Genomic DNA, 23,904 nt, shown 5'->3' with positions numbered 1-23,904 from the left:
TATTCAATATTTTATTCCTTTGTGCTATTGTAAATAAAGTTTTTTTCTTCATTTCATTTTCAGATTTTTGCTACTCTATAGAAAAACAATTGACTTTTGAAAAATGATCTTGCCACATTCCTGATTCATTTATGAGTTCTATTATTTTAATTAATTAATTATTTTTTCATCACATAGTTATATATTCATCATCATGATAATTTCTTAGAATATTTGCATCAATTCAGAAAAAGAAATAAAAAGAAAACAGAAAAAAATTCATACATACCATACCCCTTGCCCCTCTCTTTCATTGATCACTAGCATTTCAATCTACTAAATTTATTTTAACATTTGTTCCCCTTATTATTTATTTTTATTCCATATGTTTTACTCATCTGTTGATAAGGTAGATAAAAGGAGCATCAGACACAAGGTTTTCACAATCACACAGTCACATTGCAAAAGCTGTATCATTATACAATCATCTTCAAGAAACATGGCTACTGGAACACAGCTTCTACATTTTCAGGCAGTTCCCTCCAGCCTCTCTGTTACACCTTAACTAAAAAGGTGATATCTATTTAATGTGTAAGAATAACCTCCAGGATAACCTCTCGACTCTGTTTGGAATCTCTTAGCCATTGACACTTCATTTTGTCTCATTTCTCCCTCTCCCCTTTTCGTTGAGAAGGTTTTCTCAATCTCTTGGTGCTGAGTCCTAGGTCATTCTAGGATTTCTGTCCCACATTGCCAGGAAGGTCCACACCCCTGGGAGTCATCATCCCACATAGAGAGGGGAGGGCAGTGAGTTTGATTGTCATGTTGGCTGAGAGAGAGAGGCCACATCTGAGCAACAAAAGAGGTTCTCTTGGGGGCCACTCTCAGGCCTAATTTTAAGTAAGCTTAGCCTATCCTTTGCAGGATTAAGTTTCATATGAACAATCTTCAAGATTGGGGGTTCAGCCTATTGCTTTGGTTGTCCCCACTGCTTGTGAGAATATCAAGAATTCTCCACTTGGAGAAGTTGAATTTTCCCCCTTTCTCACCAGGGGACTTTGCAAATACTTTTTTATTCACTGTTCAAACCCTTCTGGGATTTATCAAGGCATCACTCTGGACAAACCTGCAAAATCTCATGGCCTACTCAAGGTTCCATGTACTTATGGTGTTCAATTAAGCTGTCCATATAATTTATATTAGGAAATGCACTCGTCAAAACATAAATTTTGTACCAAATGAACATATTTTGCTTTGATCAAACACGTAAGTTAAAGCTTTAAAATATTAATTACCATCTATTTTCAACACCCTACGTTATTGACTTTTCTTTGTTCTTCCTCATGCAAAATATTTTTAAATTTGTATATTTAGTCACTATCATTATACACTCTAGGCATTCCTAGATTATACCATCTTAGTCTTTATCATATATCTTTCTTTCTAATTTCATTTGTGCCCACAGACCTCCTCCCTCTATCATTCTCACATTCAGTTTCATTCAGTGTTCTAACATTATATTACAGTTAGGTAGTACTGTGCTTCCATTTCTGAATTTTTGCAATCCATCCCGTTGCACGATCTGTATCCCTTCAGTTTCAATTACCCAATTATCTACCTTATTTTTATCTCCTGATGACCTCTGTTCTTAACTGAAATTTTCCAAGTTCACTCATTAATGTTAGTTCATATCAGCAAGACCATACAGTATTTGTTCTTTTGTTTCTGGCTAATCTCACTCAGCATAATGTCCTTAAGGTCCACCCATGATGTTACATACTTCATAACTTTATTCTGTTTTACAGCTGCATAATATGCCATCGCATGTATATACCACAGCTTGTTTAGCCCGTCATCTGTTGATGGACATTTGGGCTGTTTCCATCTCTTGGCAATTGTAAATAATACTACTATAAAAATTGGGGTGCAAATGTCCATTTGTGTCTTTGCTCTCATGTCCTCTGAGTAGATACCTAGCAATGGTATTGCTGGGTCATATGGCAGTTCTATACTTAGTTTCCTGAGGAACCACCAAACTGCTTTCCATAGCAGTTGTACCATTTGACATTGCCACCAACAGTGAATAAGTGTACCTCTTTCTCTACATCCTCTCCAGCACTTGTCGTTTTCTGTTTTATTGATAATGGCCATTCTCATGGGTGTGAGATGATATCTCATTGTGGTTTTGATTTGCATTTCCCTAATAGCCAGGGAGGTTGAGGATCTTTTCATTTGCCTTTTGGCCATTTGTATTTCCTCTTCTCAGTCTTTTGCCCATTTTGTAATTGGGTTGTCTGTCTTTTTGTTGTTGAGTTGAACAATCTCTCTATATATTCTAGATACTAGACTTATCTGATATATCGTTTCCAAATCTTGTCTCCCATTGTGTAGGCTGTCTTTTTACTTTCTTGACGAAGTTCTTTGATGCACTAAAGTGTTTAATTTTGAGCAGTTCCCATTTATTTATTTATTTCTTCAATGCTCGTGCTTTGGGTGTAAGGTCTAGGAAACTGCCTCAGATTTTTCCTTCTAGCTACTCCAAAATATAGGAGGCTAGAAAGTTTAAATACTTTTTATCATCACAATCGACTTTCTTTCTTTTTTTGGTGAAAAATAAAATATATACAAAAAAAGCAATAAATGTCAAAGCACAGCACCACAATTAGTTGTAGAACATATTTCAGAGTTTGACATGAATCACAATTCCACAATTTTAGGTTTTTACTTCTAGCTGCTCTAAGATATCACTTTAATGATTCAGCAATCATATTCATTTGTTAAATCCTATCTCTCTATATAACTCCACCATCACCTTCGATCTTTCCATCCCTCTCTTTAGGGGTGTTTGGGCTATAGGCATTATAATTTTTCATGTTGGAAGGGTCTGTCACTTATATGGGGTAGGGAGATGGAACTATCTGATGTTCTGGAGAGGCTGGGCCCTCTAGGTTTCAGGACTTGTCTGGTCTAGAGACCCATCTGGGGGTTGCAGGTTTTTGGAAAGTTACTCTAGTGGATGGAACCCTTGTGGAATCTTATATATTGCCCTAGGTGTTCTTTAGGATTGGCTGGAATTGTCTTGGTTGGGGGTTGGCAGGTTATGGTAGGTAGCAATGTCTACCTGAAGCTTGTGTAAGAGCAACCTCCAGAGTAGCCTCTCAACTCTATTTGAACTCTTTCCACCACTGATACTTTATTAGCTACATTCCTTTTTCCCCTTTTGGTCAGGATGGAATTGTTGATCCTTTGTGGGTAGTTTTTTTTGGGGGGGTACATGGTCTGAGAATGGAACCTGGGTCTCCCACATGGAAGGCGGGCATCCTAACCACTGAATTACCTATGCACCACCTTGGTGGGTAGTTTTTTAAAAACTCAAAAAAAAAATAATTTCAAACTTATAGGAGAGCTGCAAAATAATACAACCCCATATACAGAACGCCAACATTCTCCTCCATTCCCAGCCCAAAGGCCCAGAGCTACCAATTTTAATATTTTGCTATATCATTCTATCTATTCCTCTGTCAACCCATCCATCTTTCTATCTACCTTGTGGGTAGTTTTAAAATTACTAATCCAATCTCTTGTGATTGGTCTATTGAGAAAGTCTATCCTACTTGAGTCACATTTGGTAGTTTTGTGTCTTTTGGGAATCTGTCCATTTCATCTAGGGTATCTAATTAGTTGCCATACAGTTGTTCATAGTATTCCCTTTTATTCATTTTAATTTATCTGAGGTTGGTCTTGACGTCCCCTCTTTCATTCTGTTTTTTTCTTTTTTTTTCGCATGGGCAGGCACTGGGAATTAACCCAGGCAGGTGAGAACTCTGCCACCGAGCCACCATTGTACCACCCATAACACCATCACACTACTCTTCCATTCTTAATTTTAGCAATTTAAGTCTTAGCTCGTTTTTTCTTGATCTAACTAAAGCTTTGTTGATTTTGTCATAGACCATGTATTACTTTTATAATGGCATTATAATAAGAAGACCTAAAAAGTAAGGGGCAATCCCTAGAAAGGGAGTATTAAAGCAAATCAACCCTTGCTGCCCCCTCCCTCCTACATGCCAGTATGGTTGATCCCATTTTCCACATAACCCTCCTCACCATCTCTACCTGGGGAGGTAGGTGAGGAGAAGCTTGGACTGTGAGGAGTTCCCTAGGGAGCTGGTGCCTTGGACACTTGCAAGCAGCTGTGCAGGGTTTATTTCATACCATGAACCTGACATAGAAGAAACCATGGTCCCAGGGATGCTTGGTCTAAGGCTGCAACTCACCGATACTGTTTTTGCCGCATTTCCAGCTCTGCGCGTCTGTGCTGCTTGAGGATGTGAATTTGGTCATCTCGGGCCAGCTTTGCTGTAACGAAAGGACAAGTATGAGAAAAGCCTAAGGAAGAAAAATAAAATATCTAATATTCTTGTGTCCATCATACCTTCTTCCCCCATGCTGAGAGGTTTCCATACGTTTTCTCACTTGAGCCTCAGAACCCTCCTTCCAATTCTATGGTGGGGAAACCGAGACTTGAGGTTGAATGGCTTTGTCCTTGAATTTGCCCAAGGACAATACCTAGCTAGTGTATTTTCAACATAAGACTCAAATCCCATGTTCTCGGAACTCCCTTTATAAGAAGTATGTCCAGTTCCCTTGTCCCCTACAGGCTCACTCAATGAACTTGAGGCCCCTGCCCCTTAGTGCTGATGGAACAACACCCAGATATGTGAGCCAGGCTTGGTTCTCATCTGGCTCTCCAGAGATGTGGGGTGATGATTCTCTGCCTCTCTCGCAGGTTGTCATAGGTCCCAATGACTGTCTACTCTGCCCCTCAACCATTGCTTCTGAGGCTGGCTGTACGCTTCTGCATTAACTGAACAGTGGGGACACACGGCTCTTATGTTCTAAGTCCATTTGGTTTCTTGATAGAGAAATCTTTGACTTAAACCCAACAGACAGGCACTGACACAGTCCAGTGGGGCCTACACAGAGACTTGAGAAAGGAGCTCACCCCTAAAGCAGAATGCAGACACCTCAAATCCAGACTTCAGAAGAGACGCACCTGAGTTTGGACCTAAGCTCTGTCACTTAAAGCTATGGGACTTCACATAAGTTGCCTTGGTTTCCTCATATAAGGACAATGAGGGTCATGGTGGGGATTTAGAGAGAGAATGCAGCAGGGAACTTGCAGGGCTCGGCAGGCAGTGCGTGCCCACCAAACAGGAGCGATGGCCTGGATCATGAAGGCTTGGGGCTTCTTTCCTCCGTCCAAGCCTGGGCTTCAAATGGTTTTCATCTCTCAGTCCATCCTGCCGCCGTCTCCCCTTTCACCACGGCAGCATCGGGCTAAGGGCAGGGCTGCAGTTCCCAAGTCTTGAGAACAGAAGGACATGTGTCCTGGGTGCTCTTCATATGATCATCTAAAGTCAGGTTGAGCTCCAAGGAGGACAAGTCCACTGAGTCTCCTGAGAAGGGAGGCTACAGCAGAGCTTCTCCAGGATCTGAGGTAAGGACTGAGGTTTTAAAACTTCCATTCCATCACACAGCGATATTTTTGTAAAATGTGATAAAAATTAATGACTAGAAAAATGAATTTTAGCAAAGACGTTTTAAAAATACAAACCCGGGCGGGCCGCGGTGGCTCAGCGGGCAAAGTGCTTGCCTGCTATGCCGGAGGACCTCGGTTCGATTCCCGGCCCCAGCCCATGTAACAAAAACGGAGAAACAGAATACAATAAAACAAGAAAATGTTTAAAAATGTTTCCCTTTCTTCCTTCCTTCCTTCTATCCTTCCTTCCTTCTCTCTGTCTTTAAAAAAAAAAAAAAAAAAAAAAAAAAAAAAAAATACAAACCCTATTGTTCTAGTTTGCTAGCTGCCAAAATGCAACACACCAGAGACAGGTTGGCTTCTAATAAAAGGGGATTTATTTTGTTAGTTCTTCAGAGAAAAGGCAGCTAACTTTCCACTGAGGTTCTTCCTTACGTGGAAGGCACAGGATGGTCTGCTGGTCTTCTCTCCAGGCCCCTGGGTTGCAACAACTTTCCCGGGGTGACTTCTTTCTGCATCTACCAAAGGCCTGGGCTGAGCTGCTAGTGCTGAGATGAGGAATGCCAAGCTGCTTAGGCTGTGCTACGGTGCGCTCTCTCATTTAAGCACCAGCCAATTAAGTCAAATGTCACTCATTGCAGCAGACATGCCTCCTAGCCAACTGCAGATGTAATTAGCAACAGATGAGGTTCACGTACCGTTGGCTTATGTCCACAGCAACAAGACTAGGTATGCTCACCTGGCCAAGTTGACAACTGAATCTAACACACCTATGTATTAGTTTGTTAAGCTTCAGGACTGCAATATACCAGAAATGGAATGACTTTTAAAAAGGGAATTTAAAAATGTACTTGGAAATTTATTGCTTTTTTGTATATAGGCTATATTTCACAATAAAAAAACGTTAAAAAGGGAATTTAATAAGCTTACAAGTTTACAGTTCTAAGCCTATAAAAATGGTCAAACTAAGACATCCAGGGATTAATTCAAGAAAGGTCAATGGGCCTTTGTCAGCATATGAAGGCACGTAGCAGGCATCTGCTGGTCCTTTGGCTTCTGGCTTCATCTGCAAAGGTCTCTCTGACTGAGTAGGCCTTAGCATTTCTGCACTCCAAGTGTCTGCACTGGCTCTGAAATCTTGTGAAAATGTTTCCCCTTTTAAAGGACTCTAGCAAACAAATCAAGACCCACCTTGAATGGATGGAGTTAATCTCCATCTAATCAAAAGGTCACACCCACAGATGTTGGGCATGCCACATCTCAGAAGGGATAATCTAATCAAAAGCTTCCACCCCACAACACTGAATCATGATTAAAAGAAATGGCTGCTCCCCCAAGATTGAATCAGGACTAAAACATGGCTTTTCTGGGGTACAAAACAGATTCATACTGGCACTGCAATTTTTTCATTATCAGATTCAACAGTCATCATACCATTCTCTCAGGCTGCTATAAAAGTTTCTAAACACCTACTCTCAATCTCTGTATTTATTTCCTTGTAGACGAAGAACCAAGAGTGCTCAGACCTCACTGGGAGCCGCTCTGGTCCAAAGCCCCTCCTGGAGATGGAGAGTTTCTGTCCCTAAATCTGGGAACTGGGACCCAAAGAGAAAGCCAGTGGGACACCTCTGCCTTTTCCCCTGGGCATGGGAAGCCAGCTACTAAGAGTACACTGTGGGCATCAAAGGTAAGTCAAGTGTTGATTACCCATATCTCTCATCTACCCAGTTGTCTGGGGCTCGTGGCACTGAGGAGTGGAGTCCTTTCAGCCTTACTGGTTTGAATAAGCCAGAACAAGCATAATTGCCCCATCCCTCATTTCAAAGGCTAATGGCTCTGCTTCTCCTGGCTCTGAGGCTGTGGGACAACTTTCCCTAATGATAGGTCGAACTTCCAGGACCACAGTGGGAGACAAAGCCTAACGGAGTACCGAAGGGCAGATTCCCCAAGGCTCAAACGTGGAGGGTCGTACTCAAACTGTCTGCATACAGATGTTTCAGATGCTGGGGCCACAGCAGCTGCAGGTGATTTTACATGACCTTTATGTTTACCCAAGGCATGGTGGTGAAGCATTAGATTTAATGTAATGTAAACCCACACATCTATGCCCAATGTTTTTCTTTTTCAGTTAGAGCAGTTGTAGTTGCAGAAAAATCATGCAGAAAGTTCAGAGTTCCCATACCCCACCCCCCAAAGTATTCCCTATTATTAACATTTTGCATCGGTATGGTAGCCTTGTTATAATTGATGAAACAGTATTATTATAATTATGCTATTAACTTAGCCTGCTGTTTATATTAGGGTTCAAACTTTGTATTGTATAGTTCTATGTGACCAATTGATTTTAATTTTTAAATTAATCAATTTTAACTTTTGTTGTTGTATAGTATAACATATATACAAAGCAAAAAAATAAAAAAGCAATAGTTTTCAAAGCACTCTTCAACAAGTGGTTACAGGACAGATCCTAGAGTTTGTCATGGGCTACCATATGATCCTCTCATATTTTTCCTTCTAGCTGCTCCAGAATACAGGAGGCTAGAGGGCGTAAATATTTCTTTATCATCACAATCAACTTTTTTTCCTTCTTTTTTGTGAAAAATGACATATATACAAAAAAGCTATAAATTTTCAAAGCGCAGCACCCCAACTGGTTGTAGAACATATTTCAGACTTTGACATGGGTTACAATTTCACAATTTTAGGTTTTTACTTCCAGCTGCTCTAAGATATGGAGACTAAAAGAGATATCAATTTAATGATTCAGCATTCATATTCATTTGTTAAATCCTATCTCCTTTGCATAATTCCACCATCACCTTTGATCTTTCCATACCTCCCTTTGGGGTTGTTTTGGCTATGGCAATTCTAAATTTTTGCTATTGGAAGGGTCTGTCACTAACATGGGGTAGGGAGATGGAACTATCTGATGTTCTGGAGAGGCTGGGCTAGGTTTCAGGACTTATCTGGACCAGGGACCCATCTGGAGGTTGTAGGTTTCTGGCAAGTTACTCTAGTGCCTGGAACCCTTGTGGAATCTTATATATTGCCCTAGGTGTTCTTTAGGATTGGCTGGAATGGTCCCGGTTGGGGGTTGGCAGGGTATGATAGGTAGCAAGGTCCACCTAAAGCTTGTGTAAGAGCAACCTCCAGAGTAGCCTCTCAACTCTATTTGAACTCTCTCTGCCACTGATACTTTATTAGTTACACTTCTTTCCCCCTATTTGGTCAGGATGCAATTGTTGGTCCCATGGTGCCAGGGCAGATTGATCCCTGGGAGTCATCTCCCACAACACCAGAGACTTTCACCCCAGGATGTCATGTCCCATGTAGTGGGGAGGACAAAGATTTCACTTGCATCTTTGAGTCTTAGAGAGACTGAGGCCACATCTGAGCAACAACAGAGGTCCTCCAGAAGTAACTCTTAGGCAGGCCTATAGGTAGTCTAAGCTTCCCCACTACTTACATAAGTTTCACAAGAATAAGCCTCATAATCAAGGGCATGGCCTCTTGATTTTGGTGTCCCTAAAGTGTGATACAGTATCAGAGGATTCCCTGATGGTAAAGTTTAATATAGTCCCATATTCTTTCTCCCGTCCCTCAGGGAACTTTGTCAATACTTTTTGATTATCTGCTTACTGTACTCTAGGATGCATCCAGTCATTATGAAAACCTATATAGGATTAAAGGGACCTTTTATTTTATTCTGGGCGCCCTGTGTTTCAGTTGTTCAAATGAGCTATACAGATAGGTTGAATTAGATTATGCACCACAGAAAATTTCAGTTCCAGACCAAATAAAACTTTCTTCCATTGGTCTCAAAGAGTATGTGTGGTTCTAAAATATAGACACTTGTCTTTCTTACCCCTATGTCTTGAATTACTTTAACCCCAATTTGTTCAGCTTTGTTCTTATCTCTAAATATCAGGTTATATATATATATAACAGCCTCTCAAAAACCCAGAAATGGTAACCACCACTCTGGACGTAATGTGTCTGCTGTAAAAGCTTACAATCTAGGCCCCTGTTTTCTTATAAGCAATTTCTAAAGGTGACCATGCCATTCTTGTTCTTTTGTTTCTGGCTTATTTTGTCTCACCAAATGGCCCGCATATTCAATCACACCATTGCATGCCTCACGATTTTGTTTCTTTTTGTAGCAGCACAGCTTTCGTTCATAAGTATACACCATCGTTCACCAAGCTACTTCTCCGTCAGTGCACCCTTCAGCCACCTGCATTCCTTGGGCATCGTTTAGAGGGCCCAAAGTCCACAGTCAATCAACATTCTCAATTTTAGATAATTTCATTGTTACCAAGAGAAAGAAAACCAGTAAACCCATCCTCGCCAAAGAGGAAATCTGAATCTCATCTTAACTTTTGTTCCTCCCCCCATTATTTACCTCTGCTGTGGCTGTGGTAGTGCTAATGGTTTCCTTTTAAACACAGCTCATAGCATGCAATAGCAGTTTCCCCCTGTACCCTGGACTTAAACACTCTTTATACAAGAATCATATCTTTGAAGTAATTCTTGTGAGAACTAATTCATATTTCTAGTGTTGATCAGTGGGACACCTCTTTCAATCTTGTTCATTCTCAATATGGTAATATTACTTATAGACCCACTAGAGAACCACCTTCATTCCTATCTATTCCCTTACATTGGAGTTCAACCTCATTAGCTAACAGTTCACCCATCTCTAGCTTCTATTTCTCTCTAAGTCCCCTTTTTTCTGTATTATAAGCCTTTGATTATACTTTTATGCTGGTCATAAAAGCGGAATCATACAGTATCTGTCCTTTTGTGTCTGCCTAAGTTCACTCAGCATTATGTCTTCAAGGATCATCCATCTTTTCATGTGCTTCAGGACATCATTTTGTCTTATTGCTGAATAATATTCCATCATATGTATATACCACATTTTGTTGATCCATCATCTGTTGATAGGCATTTGGTTTGCTTCCATCTCTGGCGATTGTGAATAATGCTGCTATGAACTTCGGGGTACAATGCCTGTTTGAGTCATTGCTTTCAGTTCTTCTGGGTGTAGTGCTATTGCTGGGTCATAGGGCAACTCAATATTTAGTTTCCTAAGAAACCACCAAACAGTCTTCCATAGTGGCTGCACCATTACACATTCCCATCTGCAGTAACATTTATAGTTTCCTGTTTGTTAATAGCAGCCATTCTTTTAGGTGTGAGGTGGTATCTCATTGTAGTCTTGATCTGCATTTCCATTATAGCCAATGAAAATGAGCATCTCTTCATGTGCTTTTGAGCCATCTGTATTTGCTCTTCAGAAAAATGCCTATTCATATCTTTACCCCATTTTATAAATGAGTTGTTTGTTCTTTTGTTGTTGAGTTGTATTATTTCTTTGTATATATAGGAAATCAAACCTTTCTCTGATATGTGATTTCCAAATATGTTCTTCCATTGAGTTGGCTGCCTCTTCACCTTTTTCACAAAGTCTTTTGAAATGCAGAAGCATTTGATTTTGAGGCGCTCCCCCCACCCCCTACTTTATTAATTTTTCCTTTTGTTGCTTGTGCTTTGGGTGTAAAGTTTAGGAAGTTACCTCTTATTACTAGGTCTTGAAGATGTTTCCCTACCTTTTCTTCTAGAAGCTCTATGGTGCTTCTTTTTATATTTAGGTGTTTGATTCACTTTGAATTAATTTTTGTGTAAGGTATAAGATACGGGTCCTCCTTCATTCTCTTGGCTGTTGATATCTAGTTCTCCCATACCCAATTACTGAAAAGACTATTTTGTCCCAGTTCAGAGGATTTCAGGGCCTTGTCAAAAATCAGCTGACCATAGATTTGGTGGTCTAGTACTGCACTCTCGATTTGATTCCATTGGTCAAGCTTCTATCTTTGTGCCAGTACCATGCTGCTTTGACTACTGTGGGTTTATAATAGGTTTCAAAGTCAGGGAGTGTTAATCCTCTCATTTCCTTTGTTCTTCTTTTTTAGGATGCTTTCAGCTCTTCAGGGTCTCTTTCCCTTCCAGAGGAATTTGGTAACGAGCTTTTCCAAATCTTCAAAGTAGATTGTTGGAATTTTGATGTGGTACTGTGTTTAATCTGTAGGTCAATTTGGGGAGAATTGACATCTTAACTATATTTAGCCTTCCTATCCATGAGCAGGGAATGTCTTTCCACCTATTTAGATCTCCTTTGATTTCTTTTAGCAATGTTATGTAGTTTTCTGTGTACAAGTCCTTTACACCCCTAGTTAAGTTCTTTCCTAAGTACTTGATTCTTTTAGTTGCTATTCTGAATAGAATTTTTTTCCTTAACTGACTCCTCAGCTAGGTCATTGCTTGGGTATAGAAATATTACTGATTTTTGCACATCAATTTTATATTCCGCCACCTTGCTGAATTTGTTATTAGCTCAAGTAACTTTGTTGTAGATTTCTCAGGATCTTCCAAGAATAGTATCATATCATTTGCAAATAATGAGGGTTTTACTTCTTTCCAATTTGGATGCCTTTTATTTCTTTGTCCTGCTTGATTGTCCTAGCTAGAACTTCTAAAACAATATTGAACAATAGTGGTGACAGTGGGCATCCTTGTCTTGTTCCTTTCTCAAGTTCCTCCAGGTGTGTTGTTACGTTCTCAATTTTTGCTCTTTCTTGTTTCTTATTATAGGCATTTAGGGCAATAAATTTTCCTCTGACCACAGCCTTTGCCACATCCCATAAGTTCTGATAAGTTGTATTCTCATTTTCATTCATCTCCAGATAGCTACTGATTTCTCTAGAAATTTCTTCTTTGACCCACTGATTGTTTAAGAGTGTATTATTTAATCTCCATATATTTGTGAATGTTCTCATTCTTTGGTGGTTATTGAGATCCAGCTTCATCCCATAGTGATCAGAGAAAGTGCTTTGAATAATTTCAATGTTTTTAAATTTATAAAGACCTGTTTTGTGCCCCAGCATATGATCTATCCTGGAGAATGTTCCATGAGCACTAGAGAAGAATGTAAATCCTTGCACTTTGGGGTGCAATGACCTAAGTCTAATTCATTTATCACGTTATTTAACTTCTCTATTTCTTTGCTGATCTTCTGTCTGGTTGTTCTGTCTATAGAGGACAGTGGTGTATTGAAGTCTTTTACTGTTATTGTTGGAACATCTATCACTCCCTTCATTTTTGCCAATGTCTGTTTCATGTACTTTGGAGCTCCTTGATTGGGAGCGTAAACATTAAAAAAAATCCATCAAATTGCATAACATAAACAGTGAATCTTAAGTTAACCCATGGATTATAGTCAATAGGACACTTACAAAAATGTACTTTTCTTTAGGGCGGGCCACGGTGGCTCAGCAGGCAAGAATGCTTGCCTGCCATGCCAGAGGACTCGGGTTCATTTCCCGGTGCCTGTCCATGTAAAATAAAAAATAATTAAAAAAAAAAAAAGTACTTTTCTTTGATGGTAACAGATGTACCACACCAATGCAAAGTGTGAATAAAAGGGTGGTATATGGGAACTCTATTTTATGCATGATTGTTCTGTAAACCTATAAATTCTCCAATTAAAGAAATAAGCATGGACTAAAAAATAATCATACAAATAAATAAATAAATCATTGTTTTAAAAAGTGTTTGCCATGTGGTGAGTGACTGAGTTACTTGAGGGCTGGGTTCCCTCATTTCACATTGTCCAAAGGAGTGGTTGCTGTGCCATGCTAAGGATGAAAGATGGGCACATGTTTTTTGAAAATACTCCCGTCAAGAGCAGTTCTATGTCCTTTCTCCTTGAATCTCTCTGGGTTCTGTGACAGCTTGACCAATAGACAGGGTGGAATTTATACTAAATTTCCAGGTCTAAGCCTTAAGAGAGTAGCAGCTTCTACTTTCCGTCTCTTCAAATGCAAATACCCAGAAACTACCATGCTGTAGGAAACCCAAGCTACATGGAGAAGCCTTAAAGAATGAGATGCTGTGTGGAGAGAGCAGCCAAAGGCACTGAGGGGCTAAGGATGTGACATAAGATGCCATTTTAGAAGCAAATCCTCCAACTCCAGCTGCCTGAGTTGATGCCACATGGATCAGAGATTAACAGGCTAGCTGAGTCTTTCCCAAATCCCTGCCCCACAAAATCATGAGCAAAATAAAATGGCTGTTTAAATCCACTAACTCATACACAGCCATGGAACAGAGGAATTGGCCGGATGGCTTTCAGATGCTGCAGTGGTTTGAAGCTGCGTGTGCTCCAGAAAAATATGTTCTTAAATCTAATCCATTCCTGTGGGGTAAACCATTGTAAGGAGGAACTTTTGATTTTAGTAGTTTCCTCAATGAACCAACTCTTGGTTTTACTTCAGTTAAAAAGGTATGGCCCTAGCGGGCAAAGTGCTTGCCTGCTATGCCGGAGGACCTCGGTTCGATTCCCGGCCCCAGCCCATGTAACAAAAACGGAGAAACAGAATACAATAAAACAAGAAAATGTTAAAAAAAAAAAAGGTATGGCCCAGCCCAATCGGGATAAATCTTAATCTTATTACCAGGGTCCTTAGAAGCAGAATGAAATTCAGATACACAGAGAGAAAGAAAGCCACAGGAAGCAAGAAGCTGAAACGGAATCTGGAAGAGAAGGAAGAGACTGAGAGATGCTGCCACGTGCCTTGTCATGTGACAGGGGACCAAAGGATGGCTGGCAGCAGCCCTGCAATACCACAGTCCTTGTGGAGAAAGTGCTGCCTTGATGATGACTTGATTTGGGCATTTTCCCGCCCTCAAAACCATGAGCAAACAAAGCCCCACAGTGCCACCTGGCCAACTGCAGGGTATTTGCTTGTGCAGCCTGGGAAACTAAAGCAGATGCTCTCTGATGTGACCCTTCTCCACTCTGTCCTGTCTTTCAAAGTGTCAGAATGGACTGCATCAATGGGCTTCCCCTTGGGTTGAGCCAACAGGGACCCCAACAGAGACTCGAAGGGGTGGGGCATGAGGTCAAGAGCCTGTCCGTGTGGCTGCTGAAGCCAGGCTCCTCCCAAGGGACCTCCTTCTCCATGACACTGTCCTTCTGGAGTCTGGCGTTCTCCACCCCCTCCAGCCCCGAGTCAGGACTAATGGTGGTGATGGCGTGTGGTTCCCTTTCCCTTACAGACTGGCCCACACTTGTCTAAATAGTCCCTTTCTCAAATCATCCTGTTCATTCTGGGGAAAAGCCACAAGACAAGAGTCTATGGAATGAAGAACTTGCAATGTGTATGTGCATGGGGGGTGGGGTGGGGGCAGGAGGGAAATGTGGAGCTAGGGTTTCCACCCCTAGAGAAAGGGAGATGCGCCCTCTCAACAACCTACCCCATTCTGCCACAAGACAAAGAATTTTGTGATCTGTTTCCTGCCACGAGGCAGGGGACAACCATCCTCTGAGCCCCAGTCCTGCAGCCCAGAAATACTACTGGAGTTTGGTTTCTGAAGTCAAGGAACATATCAGAAACAACATGGTGTGGCTTGACTGCTTAGGGAGGGAGAGGGAAGTTTTTCTCGCGCATCTTGCTTTACGTACCCCCTCACACTTCTGGGAAGAACACGCGAGCCAGTGAAAGGAAATACTTTGTCAGCTACTTAGGAGTAGCTGCCCTGCCTCTTGTGATAGTAGATGCTTGGTATCTGGAGACTGATTATTCTAAATTCAGATTGTGAGCAAACTGAGGGCCGTGGCTGGGAGCGGGCTGTGATTTTCCCTGGGCACAGATATGACTCATGTAGGTTGAGAGGCTGGGGTGCAGGGGAGTGGTTCAGCGAGAGGGCACCTTCCTGTCCCCTGGCATCTGCACTGCTCTCTCATACCCCAAACCAGAAAAGCTGTATGTCTCTTGACAAAGAATGGCCTCTCATGCAAGTGCACAACTGGGGTCGGCACATCTAGGGGACTTGCCTAAATCCTTTTTGCAATACATTCAGATTCCGGTTTAGCAACTTGTGAGCATGTAGCTCCAGGGAGCTGACCTTTGGGGCAGCCTTGGCTAACCCCTTCCCTTCCCAGGCCTGACTGGGGAGCCCTGGGTGACCTCACAGAGGGCAGAGGGCTGTCTGGGCTTGGCAATTGCTGCTGAACCTGGAAAAGGCTGTTTCAATGACCCAGGTGATGCCCCAACCTTGCCAACGGAAGAACTGTCTGTGTGGGTGCACGTCCCACAGGTATTTGCACTAGGGATTCTCGACACCTTCCAAGAAAGAGGGGGTCCTAATTCTCCCCCCTGCAGGGCTGCAGTGCAGAGGGTGGATCTGGCTGGTCTGGGGACCTGGGAGCCCCTCAGTGTGCTGAGGAAGCCGTCTCCTGCCACCCTGCACGTGCACTGAGGCACAGAGCAGGTGCCTCCTAACGCACGCAGAACAGAGGCCCAGGTGGAGGCCAGGGGCCAGAGGCTCACCTCGCCCGTCCCGCAGGACGATCTCATCCTCGCCCGTGATCCAGCGGTAGCAGGGGAACTCAATGTAGTCCCCGTGGGGCGTCTTCAGCGTGATGTACTTCAAGTACCAGTCATCATGGAGCCAGTACTTGCGCTTCTCGATTTTGAGGAGATGGATCTCGCCCAGCTCTTCATCCACCGTCACATCGTAGGAGTCGACCTGCGGAGGAGAAAAAGAAGATCAGCCCAGCCTGTGGTCTCCTGAGCCCCGAGCACCGCGGAATGCGGCCACCGGCCAGGCTCCTGGGCTGGGCCTCGGGATGACAGTCCAGCGGTGAGGCGCCAGGGAAAGCAGAGAGGAAGGGACACCTCTGCTGGGGGCGGGGGGAGGGACAGTGTGCTGCCCGCAGAGGGCTTCATTGGGGAGGTGGAGATTCTGGGCAAGTGCTGGGGGCGGGTCCCTGCAGCTGCCTATGTGCACGCCGAAGCCACAGTGGCTTCTGGTCTTTCTCCCCTGCTGGGCTGCAGGATCAATCTGGCTGGCACACGCACACACGGGCTGTCCTTTAAGGTTTGCAAAGGGCCAGAGGATGATCACTGCAGTTTCCCACAGCAGCACTGGGAGGGGAGGGGGATGGATGGGGGGTTCAGACCAGATTTACAGGTGCAGACACCCAAGAATCAGTAAGTCTCACTCTGGCCATCAAGTCGCAGTGCTGGAACTCAAATCCAGGCCTTTCCGCTACCTTCATCTTCCCCTAGCTTCCCACGGGGCCCAGAGCGGCATAAGGCTGGAGAGAGGTTCAGGCACAAATGCAGCCACAAGAGATTCATGTCCTCCGGGGACGCCCAGGGCTCCCTGAACCATCAGGGCTGCAGCAAGAACAAGCAGACCGAGCAGTGCCCGCTGCGTTTAGGGTGCTGGCAGGGGACCAAGGCTGGCCTTGCAGTTAGAAGGGGCCACCTGGTGGGGGGGGGGGTGGCAGCACCGCCATCGGGTCCCTGGGAGACGGCCGGGCGCGGCAGCTCTGGGCAGCCCCTGAAAGGCAGCGTGAGGGTTCGGGCATTGCCTCGGGCCGGTCTGCCAGCCAGTAGGGTCGGGGAGCTCTGGATGCAACAATCTCCAAGGCTCTTTCTCAGCCAGATTGCACCAATCCTTGACCCTTTTCCTAGAGTTCTCGGAGTGATAGTGGGAGATGGGGAGACTATTCTTCCTGCAGATGGTCTGAGCTGGGCTGAATTAGGTACCCCGATTTAGACATGTCCATCCTAATCTGCATACCTGTGGGAGGGAACCTGCTGTACGCAGGACCTTTCGAGGATGTTATTTTAGTTAAGGGTAGGTCCAACTGGACAAAGGTGGCTCTTAACCTGGGTTACGGAAGTTCTTTATAAGGAGAAGAAATTCGCACAGTCAGAGAAAGCCACGGGAGATGCTGGAAGCCGGAGGTCAGTGGGAACCCGTAAGAGAAAGGAGAGGACATTGCTATGTGATGGGAGGTGGGGATACAAGTCAAAGGACCCCGAGGTTGGCCACAGCCAGCACCACAGGCTACAGTCTCTGGGGAGAAAGCAGCGCCTGGCTGACACCTCAATCGTAGAACTCGGCTGACCTCAAAACCACGAGCCAACAAGTTCCGTTGTTCGGGCCAATGTATGTGTTTGTCACAGCGGCGTGGCAAACTAAGATGTGGTCCAGTGCATCCCCATTTCTGTCCCTCGACCTCCAAGTGGCCAGGGGAGCCCCAGAATGGCCTCCTTTGGGGAACGGGGCGTGGGGTGTGCTCAGCCAACCTCAGAGCCACTCGTGCAGAGACGGGGGCTTCCTTGCCGGGCCCCGGGGGTCCCACCCTGGGCTTCCACTAGGAACCGTCTCTGAGCACAGAGGGGCCAGACCTCCACACCGGGGCCACCCTTCCCAGATCCCACCCGGAGGGTCACAGCCCCACAGGATGCCTCGCTGTGGTCTGGCCACCACAGAGAAAGAAGCCTCTGCCCCACGGGGACCCGGGGAGGAGGGGGCTGGCGGGGAGGCCACACGACACAGCTTGCAGCCCCTGTTCCTGTGTCCTGCGTGGTCTAGGGCAAGGAGGAATCTGAAAATCTGTGGGGATCCCGGGCTGAGGCGGCAGTGGGGCCAAGGGCAGGACAGGGAGGCTCTGACGTGAGGAGCAGAGTGGGGCCGGGCACCCCAGGACTGGCCGCCTGCAGGACTCCCACCCCCAACTCCGTCTCTGCCTAAAGCAGCACTTGCAGAGGCCTCGGCCCCTACCCAGTGGGGCACGGACGGGAAGACGGGAACACGGCCCACCACCCACGCAGGGATCCCAGGGAGGGTCTGAGGGCCCAAGGCTGCAGCGGGTGCTGCCTTGGTGTAGGGGTACGTCCTCTGACGTCAGGGGTCTCTGACTTTATTCCCCAGCTCCCAAGCGACTGGCTGCTTCTTCATCTCTCCGGGGAGATGCCACGGAGCCTGCAGGGCCTTTGAGACATCTGAACGGCAGAATGCCTGGTAGGCCTGGCAAGGGGTCCACGGCCCCCATCTCCAGGGTGCCGCCCAGCCTGCCGTGCCCACCAGACCCTTGGTCCTCCCTCCCCATTCACTAGGGGGTTGCGGGTAGCCAGGCCCTGCACAGCCTGCAGCCCTGGAATTTCTATGACTCCGTGCTCCAAACTGAAGAGCCGCAAGTAGATGGGAATCCTGAGCTCAAACCCTTTGGCTCCCCAAAATGGGAGGGTGGAGGAGGACCCTGAGGCCAGAGGGAGAGCAGGAGTCATTTAGGGGCTGGCAGAGGGAGCGCAGGGAGCAGAGAGAGGGGAATGCTGGAGAAGGCCAGACGGGGTGGGGGCTGCTCCGCAGGAAGTGGCTCAGAGGGGTGGGAGGGGCCCCATCCAGGAAGGCTGCAGGGCGGGGAGAAGAGGGTGGTTCTAAAGCAGCAGGCCAAGGGAAGTTCTGAGGGGGACACACCCGCAGAGGGAGGAGTCCTGCACCTGGCCGCAAAAGGGGAAGGGAGGGGGCACCTAGGAGGCGCTTAGGCCTGGGGGGGACTCTCAGAGGGAGGGCCAAGTGGTGGCCCACTAGGAAGACAGCAGCTGGCATCGGCACATGGGTGGCGAGGCCACAGGAGACGGGGTCCCTCCAGGAGCCCAGACCGCCTTGCCCAGCCCCCTCCCCATCCCTGCTGGGGCTTGGTGAAAGGCCCTGGACTTTCACCCGGGAAGACCTGTGTAGGAGCTCTGTTGGCTCTGGCTTCAGGTCAGTGGACAGGAGCAAACCAGGGCCCAAGGGGCTCAGCCTGGACCCAGGAAGTCCTGGGGACAGAGTCTGCCAGCTGTGGCTCCAGCATCCAGAAGGAGCAACTGCTGGAGGAGCCACAGGGCATAGAGAAAGGCTTTCAGACATTTCAGAGCCACATGGGTCATGAGAGCAAAATAAGGTCCCAGGGAGGTGGGAAGAGTTACAAGGTATAAGGACCCTTTCCTCGCCTCTGTGTGGGGTGCACTGGGCTGGCTTGCCTGCTCGTTGGAACTAACTGAATTCCCATGGCTCCTTTGTGCTGTGCACGCTAAAAGCTGCAAACACCCCCTGCCTGGCAATATATAGTCCACAAGGGACTGCTGAGCAGTCGTTCACCCCATTTCCCAGAGGAGCCAGTGAGTCAGTGTGGAGCCCTATCGGCTCCCATGCCCTGACCTCCCGGACTTCTCGTCCTGGTCCGTGCAGCTGCCCAGTGGGAAGGGCAGGAACCAGGAGGCCAGGTTTCCCACCTTTAATGGGAACATAAAGGGCAACATGGCATGGGGGTGGAAGGACAGGGAAAAGTTCCGTGGAAGGTAGCATTTCAGAGCTGGTGAGATTTCAGTGGGTGAAATTTCAGTGGGTAAGCAGGTAGTAAGAGGGATGTCAGGGTATTTCCAACACAGGGAACTGGGGGAGCAGGGTACCTGTGGGGGGGATGAATGCATGTGTGGGAAAAAGGGAGGCTGGAGTGTGGAGCTCCGAGGGGTGGCAGTAAGGACAATTCACCAGTGTCAGTTCTCTGAGGGCCCGTGGGCTGAGTTCATTTGTTACTTTCAACTGTAGTTTGGAAATAAGACTTTGTTTTGTTTTTAACTGAATGCAGTTTTTAAAACTGAATGCATTCTTTAGAAATAGAGTTTTAAAGTTTTTGACCATTTTTCGTTTGATTTTTTTTTTTTTTTTTTTTTGCATGGGCAGGTACCGGGAATCGAACCAGGGTCTCCAGTAGGCAGGTGAGAACTCTGCCTGCCGAGCCACGGTCGCACCGCCCTTCCTTTGCTCTTTATATCATCATCGTAAGAAACGTTTCTGTTGCCTCTGCCCAGATCCCTTTTGTGGCTGGAGCAGGGAGAGAGTGGAGAGTCAGCAGGGCACATGGCCCAGCCCAGGCTGTCTTGTAGAACGGGGGGATGAGAGTGGGTAAGGGAGGGAGAGAGGAGAAGGCTGTGGAGCAGAGAGAAGACTGGGGGAAGTGAAGCCTGAGGGTCAGAGAGAGGGGTGACTGGGGATGGGGTGGGGCAAATGGTGAGGGAGCTTAGGGGTAGAGAGAGGGAAAATGGGGGGCAGAGAAGGAGTTGGAGAGATTGGAAGAGAGAGTGGAAAGGAAAAGTCAGAGCAGAGAGAAGGGAGTGTAAAAATGGGGACCTTTGGGGGATTTTGAGGAGCAGGGAATAGAGGAAGGATGAGTGGGAGGATGAGGGGGTCAGAATGTAGGGAAGAGATGGTTCAGAGAGGGCAGTCGGCGGGGGATGGAGAGAGACCCATGGAAGGTCCCAAGAAGGAAATGTTTATTCCCCATCAATATATTCTTATTTCTGAGTCGGAGGTATTCCAGGATGTATTCTGCATGAATGTATTAGAAAAAGAATATTCACTGAAAATATGGAAGAAGTATATAGGATGGCAAGGGTTTGTTTAGATTTACTGAATCTATTCAAGGATAATAAATAAATCACACCCTACTGCCCTTTTCAAGGAATGAACATGGGCCCACCAAATTTCCCCCCAAATCTCTGGATTTCATCCCATCCAACTCGAATTACTTTAAATTTACACAGTTAAAGAAACACATGAACTTATCAAGTTTGCCTCACTTGGGCTAGTGTCAGGGAATAAGGCCGTTTGGTTCCACAGCTGGGGCTTCTCCCAGGGAGCCACGGAAGGTCTGACTGTTTTACAGGAAACCTCAGTTACAAAGAACTCCAGTCCCCAGTCCCGCCTGGAACCACTGTGCCAAACTCTAATGAGAATCATCAGGGATTCTTCACTCAATTAACTGAGGGAAAAAGAAATCAGTCTCGTCTATTATCTGGCGAAACTGTGCATTGGGAAGTGGCAACATTGACCATGGAAGAGACAGGATTGGTTGTGTTGGTGGAAACAGATTTGAATATCATTACTTTTACTTTTAACAACAGCAACCTTTCTGCTTTCCCGGGTGCCACAGGTCAGTCCTTCTTGTCCACAAGGATTTCCTCTACGATTTCTCTTTCACCTTTACCCAGAAGAGACAGACTGTCCTTAGAGAGACACCGCAGGGGAAGGAGGAAGTGGTTCTGGTCTGTGTAAGACCAAGTATGGATGGAGTAACTTCGCATCAACAGGAACTTTCTCAAAAGCTGGTGTTTTTGCAAACAGCCTTTACTTGCCAGCCTACCTCATACAAATGGACAGTATGACATGCAAATCTCTCCTGAAATTCGCTTCTGGGCCTCTCCCTGCAGTATTTAATCACCCACGTCATTTGAATGAATTATCAGAGTGGGGATGGCAGAGCAAAGAGAGAAACCAGTAAACAGGGGTGGCTTCACCCTTCTTTCTTCTAGTCATACACGGTGTCTGTGGCCTCGAGGTGGGGTGGGCTGGAGGAGGGCCAGCTCACTGCAGCCACTTACAAATCCAGGATATAATGGAAATACAGGAAGACAAGTCAGAATGTCAGAGGGCATCGTGATGCAGAACGGATGTCCTCAGGGTCCACCTTTTTGATTGGGGAAACCAAGCTACTAGGAGGTCACTCTTAACTTTCCTTGAACAAAGCTCCACACAGATTAAGCTGTGCTGAACTTTGCTAAATGCCATGTCCGAACTACACCAAGATACTGGTGGCTTCTGGGTAGGGGTCAAGTCTACCTGAGTTTGGAATCCAGAAAAGCAGTGGACTATTCCTGCCAACAGGCTCTGCAAACCTAAAACACATTTCATGAATTTTACTCAAGAAGTATTAGGTTGGCCCATACGAAATTACAAGTGTTTTAATGCAAAAAAAAAAAAAAAAAGAAAAAAATTGTCATATATGAGCAAGTTCATAGGGTTCAGTCTAGTTATCAACGACTTGGTGAAAAGAGAGCTTTGCGAAGTCGAAACCTTTGATTGTTCGGTTCAGGGGCTATGGTGTGGGAAGGAAGGTGATACTCCCACTGGAGCTTGCGGTTTCTGGAACTAGGCACCCATGGGTAAATTTTTTGTCAATTTTGAGCCCTCCTGAGCACGGGGAATTGGGCTAAGATCTTCTACAGACTCACTGGGTGAAGAAGGTAAGCTGATCCCTCCGGAGAAATTTGGGGTGGGGTGGGGTGGGGGACCGGAATTCTCACCCAGGGGGTGGTCACCAGGGCCTGGCCCCACACAGGCTGCCACCACATAGTAGATGCTCAGTTAATTTTGGCTGCCTCGGCCCCCTGAATTCCCACAGCTCCAGGAGCAGCCTTCTCTGGGTCTCCAGGGACTGGTGGGGAACCCTCCTTCCTCCTCTTCTTCCACTGGGTGCTCCCACCTGGTGTGGAACTGCTCCCTGGAAGCTGGGAGCAGGTAACAGCCTCCAGGTTTCCCAAAGGTCTCACCTTGCCTGGGTTCTAAGTACCCCTGGGGTCTTTTCCTGAGTTAGGGGCTGCCCGGGCGTGACAGGCCTCTGCAAGAGCCACTGTGAGCCACCAGCTGGGCTGGGGCTCACCCAGGACGTCCACACCAGCCAATCCTGCCACTTTCCAGTTGGGGAAACCAGAGACCCAGAGAGGAAGAGTGAGGGAGCTGGTGGTCTAGCCCAGGCTGAACTCAGGTCTCTCCACCCCCGGACCTGCACTCTCTCCCCACGGCGCCAGGGCCAGGAGAGCTTCGAGAAGCCAACCACCCTCCACCCACTCCCACCCCTGCAACACGGGGAAGGCGCCCCACGGCCCCGCGCGCCCAGCGAGGGGCTTCTCAGAGCCCGGGGTCCCCCGTCTGTAAAACCGACAGGATGCCGAGTGCCTTCTCCTCTCGCCCGGTGGGGCGGCTCGGCACAGACCGCGCGCTGGAAGACCTCGGGTCCCGCCCACGGGACCAAACCCCGGCGCGCATCCCCCCCGGCGCCCACACCCGGCCCCGGGGCGCCCTCCTCACCGCGCCGCGCTCGAAGTCGTTGTAGAAGGGCTTGTCCAGCAGGTGCTTCTCGCTGCAGCCCGCCGAGCCCACGAGGGTCAGGTAGATGTAGTCGTCGGTGCCGGCGAACCACTGGCTGCCGGTGGCCACGGTGACCGTGTAGGAGGGCATGGCGGCGGCAGCGAGCCCGCGGGCAGGGCAGGGGGGCGCCGAGCGCAGGAGCCTGGGTGCGCGCGGCCTCGCGTCTCCACCGCGCCTCCTCCCCCCGGCCCCGCCCCCCCCCCCCCGCCCCCCTGCCCCCCCCCCCCCCCCGCCCCCCCCCCCCCCCCCCCCCCCCCCCCCCCGGTCACGTCCGATCCGGGCCTGCCCGCTGCCCTCCTGCCGCGCTGGCCCCGCAGGACCTCGCCGTTCGGTCGGAGCCGGGGCCTCCATCCCTGTCCTTACCTATTCGGCTCAGTGTTTTGTTCTAACAGCCAGGGTCTGGGGCGACTTCAGCGGCCATCTCTTCCTTCGTTCGTTCGTTCTTTCATTCATTCATTCATCCATTCGTTCTCTCAGCCTCATTGCTTCCACCCTGCACATCTCCTTCCTGCCCCAGCTTCCCGCAATGACAGGTACCTGGGTAAGGC

At 46.9% G+C, this 23,904-nt stretch overlaps 1 protein-coding gene across 2 annotated transcripts in view; it reads right to left on the bottom strand.

The window, feature by feature from the left end:
* ALOX5 (arachidonate 5-lipoxygenase) overlaps positions 1-23,497 on the bottom strand; it is a 62,971-nt gene extending 39,474 nt beyond the window's left edge. For both annotated transcript variants that reach the window (XM_077124576.1, XM_077124577.1), the window contains exons 1-3: positions 23,297-23,497; positions 15,916-16,114; positions 4,257-4,338 (exon numbers count right to left, since the gene is read on the bottom strand). In XM_077124576.1, coding sequence (XP_076980691.1) covers positions 4,257-4,338; positions 15,916-16,114; positions 23,297-23,446 — 431 coding nt within the window. In that variant the 5' untranslated portion in view covers positions 23,447-23,497. The remainder of the gene's footprint in view (positions 1-4,256; positions 4,339-15,915; positions 16,115-23,296) is intronic.
* Positions 23,498-23,904: the final 407 nt, after the last annotated feature.

The sequence above is a fragment of the Tamandua tetradactyla genome, chromosome 13 (assembly GCF_023851605.1).
Source record: "Tamandua tetradactyla isolate mTamTet1 chromosome 13, mTamTet1.pri, whole genome shotgun sequence".
Classification (NCBI taxonomy): domain Eukaryota; kingdom Metazoa; phylum Chordata; class Mammalia; order Pilosa; family Myrmecophagidae; genus Tamandua; species Tamandua tetradactyla.
This window is presented reverse-complemented; position numbering and strand designations above follow the sequence as displayed.